General features: G+C 39.0%; 1 protein-coding gene across 4 annotated transcripts in view; it reads left to right on the forward strand.

Annotated features, from left to right (window-relative positions):
* The window catches only part of GPD2 (glycerol-3-phosphate dehydrogenase 2), a 123,511-nt gene that overhangs the window by 74,829 nt on the left and 29,082 nt on the right, over positions 1–19,600 (forward strand). For all 4 annotated transcript variants that reach the window (XM_024217997.2, XM_024217998.2, XM_024217993.2 and 1 more), the window contains 2 exons: positions 14,323–14,487; positions 15,291–15,435. In XM_024217997.2, coding sequence (XP_024073765.2) covers positions 14,323–14,487; positions 15,291–15,435 — 310 coding nt within the window. The remainder of the gene's footprint in view (positions 1–14,322; positions 14,488–15,290; positions 15,436–19,600) is intronic.

Genomic DNA, 19,600 nt, shown 5'->3' on the forward strand with positions numbered 1-19,600 from the left:
GTTGGTATTCGGATACTCCTGAATAGCAAAAAGGCAACATTTTGGGGGAAGAATCTGGCTGCTATCTGAGCAGTGATCTGTCAGTTTCATTTATGTAGCTCAAGGAAAATTGGAAAAGAGGCACTATGGAGAAGCAAAAGCTGAGAGCTCAAGATCATAGAGAGAATTATTTTAAAGCATTTTTAATGGAAGAATTAATCTTCATTTGAATTATATGTACATTATGTTGTGGGCTAGAAAAATAGGAAACATTTTAAAGCAGAGATTTAACAGTCAAGAATACTACAATTTTAAACATGCACAGAAAATGCTGGCTAATTCTAAGTGGCAGAGTTCTCTTTTAAGATGCATTATTTCATCTCTCTGGGTGCTATAGAGTTTTTTGAGTATGTACATATTCTCCCTTCAAAGATGAACTTTTAAGTGTATAAGGAAACGTATTTCTAGGTTCTTTAGTAAGTCATGAATTTACAGTGGAATAGCTGTGTTAATTACCGTTTCTTATTGGAATATATTTATATACCTTAAAGACAGAAAGTAGAACTGTAGAATCTTTTGCATCATCTCATACAGTATTTTCTTGATTTTTTTTTTTTTTTTTGCCACATGAAAAATATATATGATTGTCTAATGAAATTCACATTTTCACTTTGCTTTGCAAAATCTCCAGTTCAGTTAGATCCCAGGAAAGGCTCTTCATTTCATAATTTTGCATTCTCCAGAATTTTGGTGCATATTTTTTTTTCCCGAAGTATGTTAACTAAAATTCTAAATCTTTGGAACAAAAAGGTTGTTCAAAGAAAGGTGGAAAGGAGGCTCTTCAGGTGAGGACTGAGCATTCCTTGTTTACTGTAAACCCCATGAGAAATTCTTCCCATTTAAAAAAAAAAAAAATCAATGCAAAGGAATAGAGCATTCATTAAGCTCTCAAAAATTGAATAAACACTTTTTCTTTTTAATCTCCTATAGCTCTTTTTCCTTGTATTAGAGTGTGTGCTGAATTAGGAAATGTTACAGCCTTATAGTTCATATTTCTCAAATTAATATTTTGAGAATATTAGCATATGTAATAGGGGCATTACCCAAATTTAGGCATGGACGGTTGTAAGAATTTAAATCCTTATTCTAAATTTTTCTCTCCCTTGAAAATTAAAATGGTGTGACAATTTGTCACTGGAAAGGTTTTATGTAGATGAAGTCTATTGCTACACATCTTCATGTTAGTTGAGTTTTAACTTGAAAATGGAAGACACTGAAAGTAGCTTCTAATGCTCAGCCCCACAGGAACTGCTAGCAAACCATTATGGGTATTTAAAAGCAGCTAGGACATGCAGAACATGTTTTGAGTGATTTTATTTAAAAGAAAATCTTACGGGTAGTATGAGAGACCTCAGAAAGAAAACCAGTTATCTGCTGTGAGGAGGATTGTAAAGGCATGATTGGCTGCCTCTTGTGGAATATATAGGAAATGAAATATAAGCATTGACTTGGCTGTTTCTGTAGTTTCAATCTCAATTTTCTATTTCAATTAAGAGTTCTTAATACTCTGATTTGGTGTAAGTAGTAGTGGGAGAGACAGAGGAATCATAAGCCTTGGTATTATGAACGGTCCTTCTTATTTCTTAAATTAATGAAATCTGTATGTTCTGTTTACTTGTAGTGGTTTTAGCACAAAGCCCTTTGAATCAGATGGTATTTTATCCATCAAACAGTTTTTACTTTCAAAATGGATAAAAATCAATACCCTAAAATGACTTGTGTCTTTAACCCAGTTTTTCCTCTGTCAAAGGGTACAACTATATAAGCATACCTACAGGAGTAATAGTTTGTTCACAACAAAAGAGACTGTGCATTCCATAGCACTTCTTTTGCTGCAGGCATCGTTCCCAAAAGCATGCAGCTGATAACTGCATCTCCTGCTGTACCTGTAACAATTTAATTGTATAAGTCAGCCCAGTCAAGCATCTCCAGCTCATGACTGGGAGACATGAAATTCATTGTCATTATTGTCCCTGTCATTTTGGATCATTATATCCTGCTGCAGAATTTTCCTCACTTCAGTGCTTTTTTACCTCCAGGAACCAGGGATTATGGCTGAGGTTGGGGTGGGGGCAGGACTGTGAACTACATTTACCTCAGGGGAGCCACAGATTAAATTGGCTTTGCTCTCTGACTTGCTGGATTCGTCTATTTGTATGCTGTGATTTTAAGATTGGAAATGATGAATATTCTAGCGAATTCTATGCTTTTATTTTTTTTAAAACATTCCTATAACCAAGGGATGATTTTTGTCTCTCTTAACAAGAAGTGAATGGGGATTAATTCTTCACATCTCATGTTACCTAAAAGATATAAGATTATTCTCAAGCGAAATGACATTATTTGCACATTACGCCACAAACATCTTAGTATTCCCCAGCGTGTCATGGCTTTTAGAGGAAAGACTCCAGTGAAGCATGTAATTTTGTTGTAATTTATATATGTATATTTTATGTGAACTTAATGGTAGGCCATTAGTTAATATGTACATTGTTCCATACTGTAGATATGATAACATATATGGCTGGGGAAAATCCATTATGCCTTTTCCCACCATACTGTGTTTTTGTCTCTGAAATTTTAAAGCTGTTTGGGTATTTACTTTTTAATAAAAATGAATAAAATGAAGTCCAGTTACCTACTTGATTACACTGCCAGCTGCCTTCTAGGTTGATAGTAAGCAGTGCAAACTGAGGTGCAGGAGTCTGTCTATACACTGCAACTTGCAGGATCGGGGCCTAGAACATGCCATTTGCACCAATTAAAATAGATAATGGCACATTCCCATACATACATGGAACTAGTGTTAAGTATTCATTGGCTTTTCTTGTATCAAGTGGCTGTCTCTTTGGGCCTACTCCTTTAAGGTGCTGAGCAGCCTTGACTCGGACTCCAGTGGATTTGATGGCACATGGTACCATACAGAATCAAGACAGTTAACGTTTACTCTAATTTCAAATAAAAGTAGAGTTCAGTGTCTGTCAATACATTTTCTGACCAACACCTCTCCCATTCTTTGTGCCCTTTCCTCTGCCCCTCTGTAACCCTCACCCCCCTCCCCACATACACACATTATGCTAATAAATGGGGATGTGGCAGGATCACATCCAAAGAGTGAATTTAGCACCAGCAGTGATGGTAGAAGTGAGTGGATTGAGAATCAAGGGTTCCTCGGAATGACAGGAATATGGTATACAAAATCCCAGTCACAGCAGTTAAAACTGGCTGAGTTCCCTGTCTCGGTTGGCAGGGGTGAACAGGACTTTTCCAGTTGAAGACCCATGCACCTAGAATTCTGTTTTTCACAAGCTTCTAGGGCATTCATCAAGATACATTTATTTTAGGTTTGTCAATTAACTGCAGTTAACTCAAGCGATTAATGCAAAACAAATTAACTAGATTAAAAATATAGTCACGATTAAGTGAAGTTTTAATTGCACTGTTAATAGAATACCTATTTAAATTTTTTCCAAAAATATTTGTTATACATTTTCAAATATATTTATTTCAGTTACAACACAGAATACAAAGTGTACAGTACTCATTTTATATTATTTTTATTACAAACATTTGCACTGTAAAATAAACAAGAAATAGTATTTTTCAATTCCTCATACAAGTACTGAGGTACAATCTCTTTATCATGAAAGTGCAACTTACAAATGTAGAATTATTTTTTTACATAACTGTTTTTTTAGTGCAGTGTAAATTTTTAGAGCCTACATGTCCACTCAGTCCTACTTCTTGTTCAGCCAATTGCTAAGACAAACAAGTTTATTTACATATATGGGAGATAATGCTGCCTGCTTCTTACTTACAATGTCACCTGAAATTGAGAACAGGTGTTCATCGCACTGTTGTAGTCTGCATTGTAAGGTTTTTACGTGCCAGAGATGCTAAACATTTGTCTGCCCCTTCATGCTTCGACCACCATTCCAGAGGACATGCTGAATTTAAATTGGTATTCTTCTATTGTTTAACAGTGTGATTAAAACTGTGATTAATCATGACTATTTTTTAATCTTGCAATTAATTGCAATTTTAAAAATCATTGGACAGCCCTACTTTATTTGCTAAGATGTTCTTCTTTTATGTTCTTTATCAAGTGATGTGGATACTGTAGACTTAAACAGCGGATGTTTGATCCTACTCTGGTGATTATTTTTATGTCAGTGACAGGCAGAACCTGTGAGTATTGGGCATTTTCAATCCTCATTGACTTCACTGACTGCCGTTGAGAGCACTCAGCGCTTTGCAGTTTGTATTTAAATGTATAAATAAGCAACTAGCTGGCCTGACAGTTGGTGCCCTGTACAGACAGCAAACAAATGTGCAACAGCTCCACTGAGGGATTTTTACTTTTCTATACTAGTGATAGGGGTACCCTTATTATTTACTTAGCGACTACTATATGTCACTAGTGAGTGATGTGGTCACTCCTGTCTCATGAAGAGTGACTACATCTGCTGTTTATTTCTGACATAGTATCTGTCTCTTTTTATACTGTTGGATCGTAACTCTAGCTCCGGTTAGTTTAGACAAGGGCACATAACAGGAAATCATTTCCTTTTATAGCCTATGAAGTGGGCAATAGTTCATAAACTGTTGACTGGTCTCCAGTTGACTTAGACAGGATTTGAAAAATAGCTACTGACCATGCACAGTTTGCCTCAAACTTGAGATGTAAAGTCGTGTACTGTCTATATCAGTCAGTCAACCCCTACACTGCATTGATACATAACAACTTGCATTGACATCACATTTCTTTCTGACACTGCAGCATAGCCACAACAGATCTGCAGTGACATTTTTTCATTGTGACATTTTAGCATGGTTTCCATAAACTGGCACTGACAATGTTTAGTTTCATTTTAACACTGTGCTTTTACTTACACTGACATTGTAGTAAGATTGTTGTGACAAGCTGAAGGCTGATACAAAAGAAGTGGGAAACAACATAATTATAAACCAACAATGAAAAATAATACTAATTCCTTCCTCTCAACCCCCTTCCTTCATTGTGCGGATAAATTCCTTGCGGTTTGTGAAGCTTTTAGATATTAGTGCTGGGAGATCTGTAAGTACCTAAATAGATAGAAATTCTGAATTAACGCTACCTTAATATGCTTTAGCTCCCTTTTGCCTGGCTGTTGCAGCTTATTTATAGTACAACTGCTTTAGCTTCAGTATCTTTACTTGGCAGTAAAACTGGTTAGAGATAGAAAAATATTTTTAGGATTTGTGGTTTAAAAAAAAAAAAATCCAAAACTTTGTGGTCCTTCCTACTTTGCTGTTTATTCCATGTGTTTTTTAGCACCATAGCTTGATGAGAGCATGTCTGGGTGAGCTGGGAATCATGTCTGAAATTCCAAGTGTAGACATATCCACAGTGTGGTGATGGAGTGAAATATTTTCCTGTCTCGGGGGCGGGGGCTGGGGTGAGGAGGAGTCAACAACTTTTTTTGGTGAAAGTTTAAGATTATATTGGGCCCAAATGGTAACCTTCTGCAGAATTGCTCAGATATTGGGATTGGTGGGAGGTTGACCGTACCGAGTTTCCCACAGATCTTTGCATAATGCGAGAGCGGATAGGAAGGATGAGACATTGAACCCAATTCCATAGCTCCTTTGGGCCCATAGGAAAGGGAATCCCTGGTCCTCTGAAGGGTTGGCCTCTGCATGCTGCTTTCTGCCCCACCTACGTAGTTATTTCGTAGTTCTATAACATCTTGGGGTCAAAGGCACAGACCCATAGTGAGTGTTGCTTGAAGTAGCATTAAATTAGCTATGGATATTCTCCAGCTCTGGGGGGAGGAATGTATGAGGAGGGGGCTGCTTTCCCATGCAGACTCTAGCTCAGGGATTCTCCCAACAAAATTTTTGGTGACCTCAGAGTGCGGCCACCAACTCTCACTGACACTTTTTTTCCTAAAATACTTAATTACCGTTAGGAAAAACAATTAAATATGCACAGATACACATCCAAGTCATTGTAATTTATATTTGTAGGTTTTTTTGCAGACTCAGTAATAAAAAATAATGCTGCCTCCCCCTTTGGGAGGTATATTTGTTAATATCACAGCGCACTTAGTAGCTACCTGGGAGGCTATGAAAAGTGATATTAACAAACATACAAGTATCACTTTTCACAGATAGCAAGTAAGTCTGCTGCGAAAAGTGATACTTGCGTGTTTGTTAATACCACTTTTCTCAGCAAGCCCCAGGACCAATTAAGCCCTGCATGGAGGAGCTGAAGGGGGAGGCAGCAGGGGCCAGAGGCAATGGTGGGTTGGATGTGGGGCTGTGGGAGGCAATGGGGACCAGGGGCAATGAGGGGGATGGATGCGAGGTCAGGAAGGCAGCAGGGTGTGTGTGTGTGTGTGTGTGTGTGTGTGTGTGTATACAGGGCCATGGGAGGCAGAGGGGGCCAGGGGCAATGGGGATTGGTGATGAGTCCCACTGTCGTATGGCCAGAGCCTGGAGCTGGATGCCGGAGCCTGGGGCTGCGTGGCTAGAGCCAGGAGTCCATGCCCGGCGCCGTGACTGGAGCCAGCACTCGCTGCTGCACGGCCAGGGCCAGAGGTCAGCACCTGAGTCCAGCTCCCGCCACTGTGAGCCTGGGAACAGAGCTGTGGGTTGGCACCTGCTGCTGTGCAACTGGGGCAGAGGATCAGTGCTAGGCACTGGGGCTGCGTGGCTGGAGCCTGGGGCCAGCGCCCACCACCTATGGCTGGAAGTGGGGGACAGAGGCTGACTTAAGCTCCAGAGACGGGGGTCAGCACCTGCTACCCCATGGTTGGAGCTCGCTGAAGTGCAGCTGGGACTGGGAGTCATCGGTGCCTGGGGCCAGCGCTTGCCACTGCGCAGCCTGAGCTCGGGACTGGAGCCGGGGGCTAGCGCCTGCTGCCATGCAGCTGGAACCAGGGGCCAGAGGCTGAAGTCCCACAGCTGGAGGCCAGGGTCGCATGGTTGGAGCTGTGGGAGGCGGGGTTAGTACTCACTGCCCCATGGTTGGAGCCTGGGACCGCATGGCCAGGCTCCTGAAGTCCTGCTGCTTGAGCCTGCTGCCCAAATCCCTTTCCCCCAAGATGGGTCAAAAACTCAACTTGCTCCTGCAGCGTTGTACCCCACATCTCTCCAGAGGCGGTGCTGGGTGGCGCATCCAGGAGCAACAAGGAGGGAAGGGGAGGGGCTGATGCTTTGCCCCTCCCATCACTGCCCAGGAGGCTGTCGTGGTCGCATTTGAGAAACGTTGCTCTAGCTCATCTTACATTCCAGACTCTGTGGACCTCGACCCCGATCGAGCATTCATGGAGGGAGGGGAGACACTGACATAGAGGCAGAACTCTTCTTTTCTCTGTGCGCCATCTGTCTGTCTACTGTGCCCACCCCAATGGTATATGGACAGAGTATTTCTTCAATTCATGGAAGGGCCATTGCTTTTAAAGAGCAAGCACAGTTGATTTGTTGGGAGAGGTTTTTACTATGGTACACTTTCATATTTTTGCCCCTCAGAAAGTTTCAATTTGTCCTACCAAACTAAATTATCTTATTGGGCTTTAAAAGAGGGATTATTTACTCACAGGCCTTGTTCTTTGAAAAATGTGTATAATTAAAATGAGTACTTTACTGCTCTTCTGAAGTAGCCTGTGGTAATGGACTAGTATGACATTTGCCCAGAATAGAATATTTTGTTAAACCTTTTAAAAAAGAAACTTATCCCACTATTAGCTAAACAGGGTTTCTTTCCGTGGTCTGAAACAGGTCAGAACAAAAGCAGCAGATATCAGAACAAATGACTGACTTTGACAGCTCTAGTGTGTTCTGTGTTGAGAGCACTATTCCTGGCAATCTTAACTGCTCTAGCGTTCAAACAAAAACCAGCTACAACCAGAAATTTCTACACAGAATTTCCTACTGGCTGAAGCTTAGTGCAGATGAAAATGAAACTACATGTATGTTGTGGATACTTCATGGGAGAATTTTTTTTTCCTGGGAATGGCACATACTCAAAGATCAACAGAGTCGTGGAGAATAATAACAGTACATGCTAAGGGAATGAAAACTGCATTTGTCCAAACTACAGAAAGGCCATTACAGATCAAGTGGCATTGTTAATTTTAAAATAATTTGTTGACTGACGGCTACAAAATAACTTCCCAGGCACCCCAATATGAGAGTTTAGGGTAGGAATTTTCAAAAATCAGTGTTAGCTTTATTGCTCTCATTGGAGCAAAGATAGCCCAATGCTGAGTGTTTTGAAAGAGCAACCCATAACGTGTGACCTAAATTGCCATACCATTGAGATGCAGTTGTAATTGTAGTCGTGTGAGTCCTAGGGTATTAGAGAGACAAGGTGGGATACCACTGATCGATTACTTTGTGATAAGCAAGCCATGTACTCCACTGAAACGGTACCTAATAGGATGCTGGACTTTTTGGTGAGAGCAATTAGAAACCAAATTGATTAAAAGATGTTGGCTTTTCCTGTTATCATCCTTCTGGGTGAAAGCATAGAGAGAAGATTGGAAAGAAAACTTAGAATGTTTGCCAGATTGACCCACAGTTGTTTGTCGCAAGTACTTCTTACGTGGGTGTCATTCAAATCTCTTCTGAAGCAGGTCAGATTTTTGCTGAAGTTTGATACCCAAAACAATGAATACTTCCAAAACAGTGGCCATAGGAAGCAACAGGACTAATGAAGTAATAACCATTACAGGGCACGGTGCTAGTGGACATCTATTAAGGGCAAATGCCATAGGAATAAATTCCCACTTCACTGCCCATAGGTTAGCTGTTGTGAGTTCTTAGGCAGCTGACTCAGTTCCTTATTTGAACGAACACACTAAATTACAGTGATGGGTCTATTCTGTTATTTTTAAATCATCTCCCAAATGTTATGATAAACTGAAAGATATTCAGGATTTAATGTGGGTTATCCCTGAAAGCAAAGGAAGTTGATGTTACGGTTCGCCTTAGCTTTGTACAGTACAACTCAAACTGTATTTAAAACTCTAGGCTTTGTGCTTTCTTTAACATGGTGACTCATGTCAAAACCAATGGCTTTGCACAAAAACTGTCCCAAGTAAATAATCTAGGAATAACCATGTGTTTATGAATGTCTTGCTATTTGTCACAGAGCTATTCTTGTATTTCCCAGGCATCCTCTTGATATGGCAATTGTATAGGTGTCAAAAAGCACTGCATGTCATCTCTAGAGCAAATTAAACATGGAAGCTATTATCTTGAGGTTGGAAGAGCTGTCAAACTTAGATGGAGAGGTCCGTATTTAGCTGAAGATTGATGGAAGCAAAACAGCTGATTTTCAAAGATATAAGGAAAGAGAATTTCTAATCCGCAAAGATTAAATTATATCATTAATAAAGTTTATATGTTAAAACATACAACTAAGCAGTGTTGTGCAACTTAAACGGGTCCTTATATTGCACCATCATTTGACTTACAGTAACAGGGATCATAAAAATGTAAAAACAGATAATGCTCTTTCTGAAATAATATAATTACCCATCCTTGGCTTTAAACCGAAAAAACCCTAAACAAACCCTTTCTGTCTGGCAGCTCCTCTTTATTTCACAAAATGTACTTTGCCCCAGTGAATGATGCTGTAGTGAGCACAAAAACTGTTACTGTGCCCTGTACAGAGTAGGTCTGTACAGAAAACAAAACATATGAAGCTCTTTCTTCTGGAAATCAAGAAAAGAAATCGAGAAAAGGCAGTGCCTATGAAGCATGGGGTTTTAATATAATTGCAGTGTAATTTCAATAAATTCAGTAAAGCTGATTTTTTTGACAGTTCAGCCATATGAGTATAAAAATTCCACTGGACTCCATCACGTCTCTCAGAATTACTTAATGTAAATGTTCGCTACAGATGATATAATTTAAAAAATCCCTAAGTATATGAAAACCCTGTTTACTCAAATGTTTCAAATCTGGACATTTCAAGATCTGGACCAAAAAGCAGAGCTCACCATTGATTGCTAAATTATTCAGCTAGTAAATAGCTTAATGGAGAAATTCAAACAGATAAAAAGGAACATCACAGGAACAAAAGGCTTGTGTTAATGAAAGGGATAAGGAAAAGAGAGAGACTGCTTTGAATCATTGATGCTGGTCACATACCAAGCCTGTATTTTAATTGTATGTTTTATTTTTAATAATAAAAAATAATTATTCACTCCAGTACAATACAGCAGGTTCACCCAGATCAGAAGCACAAGGCTTAATAAAGCAAATCAGTACAACGCATTTAAAAAAAAGCAAAATTGCTTTTTCCTCCCAATAAATTTGGTCTTAAATGTGCTGATTTGTCCACAAATCTTTACATTACAAAATGTGCCAGATAATAGCTCTTTAAATCTGATATGAAACTTTATTTTTTTTAGTAAATATATTTAGCTGTTGGACACTGCCTGCCCTGTGCACCCTAAAGCATTCAATTCAATAATCCCACCTGTTTCTATACGAAAAAAAATGGGGACAGATGTGGCATGGTGTGACATATGCTAGAGATGGCTGTAAGCTCTTTGGGGCAGGAGCCCTGTCTTCTTGTATTTGTCTTTATAGTGCTCAGTGTTCATCTGTAGAGCTGTAGAAATAAGATGCTTATAGAGAAATCTGAACTGTATAAAATTTGCCTTACATGGTTTTATTTTCAAAACTCAAAACCAGGTGCCCAGTTCACTCAAAAGGCTCATGAATATTGATTGCCTGCCTGCCTGCCTACCTGTCTATCTAGGCATTGCTATAGCTCTTTTCACTATAGTATCTAAACACTGACTGCAAACCATCCAGAAAGAAGTTTTGCTTTGAAATCATGCCAAATTCAGTGTAATACGATTTCAGTATGAAACATGGCAAAATTTGGCAGTTTCGAGTAAGTTTTGCTGTGAGATTTTGAATTTGTTTGAACCCAGAATGCTAAGCTAGATTTGGAGGAAGGATTGAAATGACATTGAAAAGAATACAAGAAATTCAAGCCCCCTGCCAAAGTGACACTACCAAGTCATAGAGCTCCAATTAATGTACTAACCCGCTGGATTCCTGGTGCAAATTTGTCCCTGGTGTAGCCCTGTTAGTCAGTGGAGTCAGACCAGTGTCTTATCTGGCCCCCAGTATACAAATTCTGATGTGGGTCAGAGAAGTTTAGCCTTACATGCACCTTGCCTAGTTCAAGCCATTGCTATTAGAACTTCCTTTTGAACAGTAAATTTCCTACCCAGTTGAAAAAAGTGTCTTGTGTTAATGGTGAGATATTAACTAGGCAGTTTGAATTTTTTCCCCTAAATATTATATATGCCTAGCAACTGAGCAAGAATCAGGTATTGTAGATTGGTGTGAAGCATATTCAATACATTGTGGATACAGTGTGTATATATAAATACATAGCTCAGTGCAGCAGCAACGTATTTCCAGCCCTGTTGAATTCCTTGTAAACACATTCTTTATCCAGTCAAAGTATCTTTTGTCAGAAAAAGATAGCTGAGAATGAAAGTTATTTTAGCAAACCCCTTGCTTATGAGAGTGAAGGGTGAGAAACTCAGACTTAGTGTAGCCCTCAGGTTATTGTATATAGTGGGCCAGATCCTGGGACTTGCTGAGTACCTGCCCAACTCTTGCACCTGTACCACCTGTCAAGGTCAGTGGGACTTGTAGGTTCTGAGAAGATGCTTAGCATCATTTAGGTTTTGGGTATAGTTTATATCGTACACAGTTAAGGTTCTTTGTTGCTTGAATGTTTTTTGTTCAGTTTTAGAAACTACACCTGCTTCTGCAGTATTCCTCCGACGGAGTGGGGTTACTGTACTTAGGCAATCAAAAAGGACTGAAATCCAGTGGAAAAAGTTGACTTTCAAGATTTAAAAAAAAATCCTGATGAAACAAATTTAACATTAGTCACAGCCTTAAATTGTGCTTTTTAATTACTGACAAGTCCACTCCTGGGATCATCCAGGGAAAAGCAGTTCATCCCAAGCACTAGCTTCTGTTGCCGTATTATTGATGGGAATGTACATCAGTGACTAACGGAAGGGTCTTTCCCAGGGAAGAACAAGAACGTGACTAAAGAGAATTTGAAGAACTAGCTCCTCAGCTTTCCTCTAATCAAATAATTAGAAATCAGACTGATCAGGGTCCAGCAGTGGTGCTACCTGTACAAGACTTTAAAAATGAACAGCCATCCGTTGATCATCAAAGAGGAGCTGTTGAGCCCATTTCTTCTACTGCTCAAGTCTGGTCAGGAGAATTGGCTTCAGGCCTGGTGCCTTCCCTGCAAGTCTGTAGATTGATAATATCACTGTATAAAGCACGGCATATTCTATTTGCATGCATGCTCTGTACCCTGGTAGGCCCTGCAGCTTTTATCTGCTGTGCTGTTTTTTGTTTGTTTGTTTTTATTGGCTTCTGTTACAAGCTGACCTTTCTGCTGAATAAGTGCCTCCTGCAGAGCCACGATCTACAACCTTCTAGGTCTCAGGCAGTCTAGAAGGCCCTTCGTATTTTCTGTTTGGAGAGGCCTGAATGAATCAAGACTGATTTGTGGCCTCCAGAACAAAACACCAGAGTAAAGTGGGATGTCTCCAGAAGAGTTGAAAGCCTTTGCCACGCAATCCCCTTTTAAATAACTTTCCTCCTGCTATCTTCCTGGCATGGCGTTGAAACAATTGCTGCAAGGCAGGAGGCAGTTAATCCCACAGAGACTGTTTACGGCTCAGAACTCCAATCTGAGTTATGGAGCATTCCCTCAATCTTATGGCTGTCACTATGGTGGAGGTTGCATTAGTCTCCAGTGGACCATCTCACTATCCCTCTGCATTGTGGCATGGTTTAATTATTCCTCCCCCATCTCTGATAGATAGTTTTCTAGCTTTGAGTATCTTCAGTGATAGAGAGCCCATAACATCTCCTGATATGTGTTCAATTGTTTAGCGGGTCTTAAGCATTTGGCTCCTTGGGCATTATTTTGGTTTCGAGTTCTTTGAGGGTGTGGTTTTTTTTTTTTTTTTTTTTAATTTTTTTTATTTTACCCTTTTAGAATTCACACACTTGGCATAACATTTGTTTTAAAAAAAAAAAAATAGTTGAGGACTGATTGCACTGCATCGTTTCAGCTGTGTTAGACTGAGAAGTTTGGGGGTGGGGAAGCAGAGGCCTCAAACCCATTGATCCTATCTTTATAACTTTGCCCTTTTAGCTTGGAACAGATGACTTGCAAGGTGGCTCAGAATTGCACAGACAGAATCAGAAGGACCGAACTTTACATAAACCATTTATACTAAATGTTTGGTGTGCTGGCAACATAAATCAACAACAATATCCATTACAAATTCATCCCTTTATCAGTATTATTTTGAGGGAACTGATCCCAACATGTGGGAATGAACCATACCTTTATAAGTCTAGCCCTTTGTAAATTAATTATTCAGGGCACACAGAGCCTGCCCCTGCAATGTAGAGTAATTCTTCCTAGCGAACATCCAGGATTTTAACTTCAGTGGCAATAATAAATAGAAAAAAGTCTCAGGTGATGCCACTATTTTAAAGTAATTAATCATCTTCCCCTCAGTGCCCCCTCACTCTCCTTTTTGCTTCTTTTTAACAAGGGATTTTCAGTAATAAATCTTTAATGATATATGTTAAAAGCCATTCATTAATTTAATCTTGGTCTGCCAGCTTCTTTTTTTGATGCTTTTTATGCTGAACATTATTAGTTTTGAACTGGAAAAGTACCTAAAATAAATGTCTGTTTATAGAAAACTGATGGCTTAGTGCAGGAATCTCTGAAAGATCATTTCTTGTTTTTTGAATGTCATGTAGTACATGTGCTAATAGAAATTGTTAATTAATACCGGTGGGGCTGTCAAGAGTAAACATTCTGAAGAGGCTGTATTGCTGCAGTATCAGAATTACAAGATGCCTTTCAAAAAATGACTTGTCTGTACCTAAGTTTGAGATGAATGAATGCTAATTTTGTTTCATAACACGTATCACATAGAAATCATTACTTGGACAATAATCTTGGATGTTATAAATGCCCATGTGCTAAACAAAGTTGCATTTTCTACTGTTAAAATAGCAGGTTAATGCTCTGACCTAGAAGAGAGAATGTATCTTTAAATAATTCTTGTTAGACCTGACCAGCCATCATGTATATTCAATGTGACAGGGACAGATGTGACAGATCGGTTCTGACACACTTCCATACCACAAGTCAGTGGCTTGAGGTGACTCATGTCCTTCCTTTGATTCTGTCCCCTGCTGCAGGACAACACAACGATGCACGAATGAACCTTGCCATCGCCCTCACTGCTGCCAGGTATGGTGCTGCCACAGCCAATTACACTGAAGTGGTGCACTTGCTGAAGAAGACAGATCCAAAGAGCGGGAAGGAGCGTGTCTGTGGCGCACGATGCAGGGATGTTCTTACAGGTATGAGGATTGCAATCTAATTCTAGGAGATATTTATAGAGTCGTGCCTAACTTTACCTAATAACTTTTATTGGTTATGGGCCTCTAACTTAAGCCACATTTCAGTGTAGGGAGAGAAATATTTGCGTTCTGCAGCCCATCATTCACTGGATAAAATCTACTGGGGAAATTATTTAGTTTTATCAGTTTTTGATTAATAGAATAAAACAAAATGTGTTCATTAAAGAAACACAGAATTTATAGAGTTTAAAAAAAAAAAAGGATGGGGACATCTTAGATTTGGAAATAGCAAAGATGGGGTATTTCCAAAGTGCAGTGTCATGTCATTAATGTCAATCATCTTTAACTTCTGTCAGGTTTCCGTCCAAATCCTTATGCTTTGGCAGGGTAGACTAGGCTTTTACATTCAAAGCCTTCTGTCAAGCAAAGCTGACATTGTAAAATGCTGTGTTCCACATAGCAATAATACCTTATACCAAATTCAAGGTTTGAGAGACAAATGGCACCAGTTTTTCAATGATCTGTTCTTAAATACAGTTCTTAACGAAATAAAGGTGGGGGGAAAAGTCCAGCACGCTCAATTGTATTTGTAAAGGCTCTTTTGATGGGTATCATTCCTTGTTTTGTATTTGACATTAATTTTTAAAAAAGAAATATTTGTTGTTAATTCCAGCTGTTTGGGACCTCTAGAGTGACACAATATACTTTACAATAGGTTAAGTGAATAGATAAATTGATAATCCAGATTGTCAGTGAACAGGGAAACAAATGGGGTACGTGATTGATGCTGTGTTCTTTCACAGGGCAGGAATTTGATGTCAAAGCCAAATGTGTTATCAATGCTACAGGACCTTTCACAGACTCTGTGCGCAAAATGGATGATCAGGAAGTATCAAACATCTGTCAGCCAAGTGCAGGCGTGCATATTGTGATGCCTGGTTATTACAGGTAACGATATTCAAAGCATAGCCCATTTGTAACAATCTCTACTTGTGTCTATAATGAGTAAGGTGGTAGAGATACATTTGCAGCTTTTATGGTACTGCTTGAATGCACAGGATTCTGGCACTGTGCCTACTAGGAAAACCGTTTTATCCTACTCAAAAAGAACCAAATCAAGTACTACTTAATCAAGATTTACTAAGGCAAATTCCCACTGAAACTGAAGTATTGACTGCAGATTTGGGGGGTGGTTTGTTTTTTTTAAGTGAATGCTAGAGCTGACTTCACTGATTTTAGGGGCAAGTAATATATAAAACCTCTTACGGACATAAGGTTTGATGATATTTGTTTGCGTCTTTCATATAAAAAATGCCACTCTTGAGTTTGTGTAGCGTTAAAGACTCTGCAGTGGCTAGAACTGCCAATAAATTGCCCTTCTAAGAGTATAGTTTTAACATAACTGGTGCCAGTTTATACAAATGCAGTGTGCATTTAAAACCATAAATTAACCAGCACACTAGTAGGGTAAGAACCTTTGGGTTTCTGGTCTGTTGCTTGAGGGGGCAAAGTGGCAATATGACAAAGTTTTTATTTGGGAAATATTGAGGAGTTGATTGGAGGGAATGGAGACAGCAAGGTAGTCCCTCTTGGGAAGGAATCATAAGGAGCCCAGTGGGGGACTCTGAGGTGGAAAGGAATCCTTGTGGATCTGAGCTATATCTAGGATCAAATTCACTGCTGATGTAAATGGAATCCGCTCCATTGAAGTCAGTGGAGAGGTTCCCATTTACACCAGCAGAGAATTTGCCCTTACTCCTAATTCACCTGTGGATTTTGCTGCTGCTGTTTAGGGACACCAGTCCCATAAAATTGAGCTATTTGTTATCTGCATTGAGAATTCTCTCTCCCACTTTTGGGACTGCTGCCTCAGTGCAAGGAATCCTGGAACCATCAAGAAAACAGTGACTGTTGGAGCTGAGATATGAGCATTTTGATACCAAGGAGTGTACTTCCAATCACTCCCAGTTCCTTTCCTACCATGGTACTTAGCAAGGCTCAGTACTACTGCTCATTTGAATTACTTAGCAGTATGAACCTTATAAAATGAGGGTCATATTTCCCACGTATCTGAAGTCATGCACATTATAGAAATCCACCTATTCCTTAATCAGATAACAGGGCCGGGATGAGTTTGATATTGTGCATTTCTGTATTGCCTTCCATCTGAACACTGTAAACCACTTGAGTTTGATTTGGTGAAGTTGACACACACACATTCAATGACAGATTCAGGATTAGAGCCCAGATCTCTTCACTCCAAGTTGTATGCAGTAACTACAAGGTCCTCTTTCTTTTCTCTGTGTAAGTGCATAAGTGTATGCAGAGGATGCTTTCTAATGTCATATGAGGAGCATGTGTATGAAGTCAGCTGCCTTTCTTGTTCTTTGAGAAGAGGGCCTGGGAGCAGAAGTTTTTTTAAAAGAATTTTTAATGTTAAGTTTTGTGTTTGGGCAAGGATACAGTCTGTTTATTACATAATAAACAGAGTGGTTTGAATCTGTGTAATTTAGAAAGTTCCTTTATTCAACTCTGTTCCTCAGCGTATGTCAGTGTGGGCATTTCTTTACCTGTAAAATAGTGTCTACCCACACATAACCCTCCACAATACCACTGATTAGTTAAAACTACATTGATTTCACTTTAAGAAGGCCAAGGAACAGTCTCCATAGGAGAAAAATATTAATAACATTTAATCTTAATTGTACACATAAATTAGCAGCAAGTCTCTACTATGAGTGCCAATTGAATGCTGCTTAATGGAGAAGATATGTCATTTCATTGCAACCACTTTCCTCATTGGTAACCTCCTTTATAAAAATTTTTGTGTAGTCTTGTAGTAATCAGGTAAAAGCCTTTTATGTCTAAATGTAGATAAGGTTTGATTAATTTAATGTTAACACAATGCAGTTATTTCCTAGTGGATTCTTACATTTTGATACTCTTCATTAATAGTCTCTGTATTCCTCCTCTCATTAATTCTATTCTTAGTACTCATGTCCTTTCACAAGTAGCTACAGTATGTCTCTCTCGCACTCTCCCTTATGTACGTGTATTATATGTAAGCGTCACTGTTTTTTCTGCTGCTGTTGTCTGTGGAGATGGAGACAGGATTTAAACTACGTGTGTTGTGTGGGCTATAGCCGCCTCCTGTCTCGAACTGTCTGTTTTCTTATATATTTTTAAGTTTTCTTACAAATTCAAATTATAATTTTCTTTTTTGTCACAGATGTCCTCCCAACCCCCCAAAAGGCCATTAGTTATTCCCACCTAATACCATTTTAACTTAAATTTACCATATATTAAACCCAAGCACCACTAAACTTATTAAAATTCATATAGTCATCATGTTTTTGTTTAATTGCATTTATACTATTTTACTCCACTGCCTCAACTGGAAGTCTATTCCATTTATCTGTTCGTCCCACTCTATTTATAATATACTATCTTCTTAAATTATTACAGGTATGGCCTCTTGACTGAAAACCTAATCCCCCCTACAGCCTGGAGAGAATAGATAGTTCTGGTTTGTCTAGTGACCTCAAATAAATCACTAGACTTAATTTTGTAACCTTTAACTAGTTTAATTTCTTCATATTTTAGTGGTCTTCTCTTAAGACTAAATAACTCCAGTTTTGTTGTTGTTTCTTCATATGAAAGCCCCTTTATTTCAGTTAACATCGGTTCCATATATGCTTACTCGCCAATTTAACTGTTTTGTTCTCTGCATAAAGTAACCAAAACTCAGCACTACACTCCAGGTGTGGTCCAATAGTTGAATCAAGAATGATTTTCAGCAAGTTCTATGGCCTGTGTTGTACAGGAGATCAGATTAGATATTCACAGTTGTCCCTTCTGGCCTTGGAATGTATGAATTGCTTTATAAAGATACTGCAGGATATTCTTGGATTTAGAGGCCCTTGTTGAAAGAGAGAAATATCTTAATAGCCTTTTTTACTTCAGCTGCACAGTGGATCAGGTATTTAAATATTATTTCTATTGACAAACCCAGACCCATTTCACACCCTGCTGTACTATGCTACTGCTATTTAAACTTTACTTAATTTTTGTATTTTGTACCTACATACATTATTTTATGCTTACACATTAAATTTGATATGCCACCTGTTTGCACATTTGCTTAATCAAGATTTTCCTGTCAAACTTCAGCATTATTATTTATTTTGTTTGTATTAGGATAGTAACCACAGCTTGTTAAATACTGTCCACTCAGATAGAAAGATCCAGTTGCCACTTTGAAGAGTGTAACATTTAAGAAGGCAAGCAACATAAAAGGTGTTGGAGTGGGATAAAATACATGCAGTATTTTAAACAATAAATACAAATGGTTTCCATCTGCCCCTCCACCTCGCCATCAGCTGACTGGGTTTTTTTGTAGACATTATGGTCTTGGGGGATCTGAAGTAAGAGAAGGTGGTGTTATGAATTGTTTTAAGAAGAATGTTCCATGCACAGAAGGAAGCATGGCAGATGGCTGCAAAAGAAGCGGTCAAATGGGGAAGGTCAAGGCTGGTATAATTGAAAAAGTGTATTGGAGGTGGGGCATGAGATAGGAGAAGTGAATAAGCAGGTTGGAGCTGGGTTATGAAAATTCTTGATGCTTGAACTTCATGTGGTGGATAAGAGAGTATAAGGATTCAAAGAAGATTCTGCATGTCTCTAAGTCTTTCCCACTCCCTCTGTTACTCTTCGTTCTCTTCAGTTCCTGTCCATCTGCTCAATAGTGATGATGGGGCAAATGAAGTCTTTCTACCATTAGCTATATTGCACCAGCTTCATTCATCTTTAATCACGTTGTTCTGTCATTCTTCATTGTGTATCTCTAGTGCATCCTCCGTCTTCCTCTGTTTCTAGTTCCTTGCACTCTGATGTGTATCACCATATATGGTATCCTTTCTGGATCCATTCTTGACTTGTATGCAAATCACTCTGTCTTTCTTGAATCTGTTACTATCATCTGCAAATGCAACGATCTAACTCATGAATTCACATTTTTAAAGAGTATTGGTTCCAGTTTCCACAAAGGATACACACTTTGTAACCCAAACTCTGTGCTAGTTAGCTTATTTCTAACCTGTTCTTTACCCATTTT

This window comes from Terrapene carolina, unplaced genomic scaffold (genome assembly GCF_002925995.2).
Source record: "Terrapene carolina triunguis isolate 2854851 unplaced genomic scaffold, T_m_triunguis-2.0 Scaffold62, whole genome shotgun sequence".
NCBI lineage: Eukaryota > Metazoa > Chordata > Testudines > Emydidae > Terrapene > Terrapene triunguis.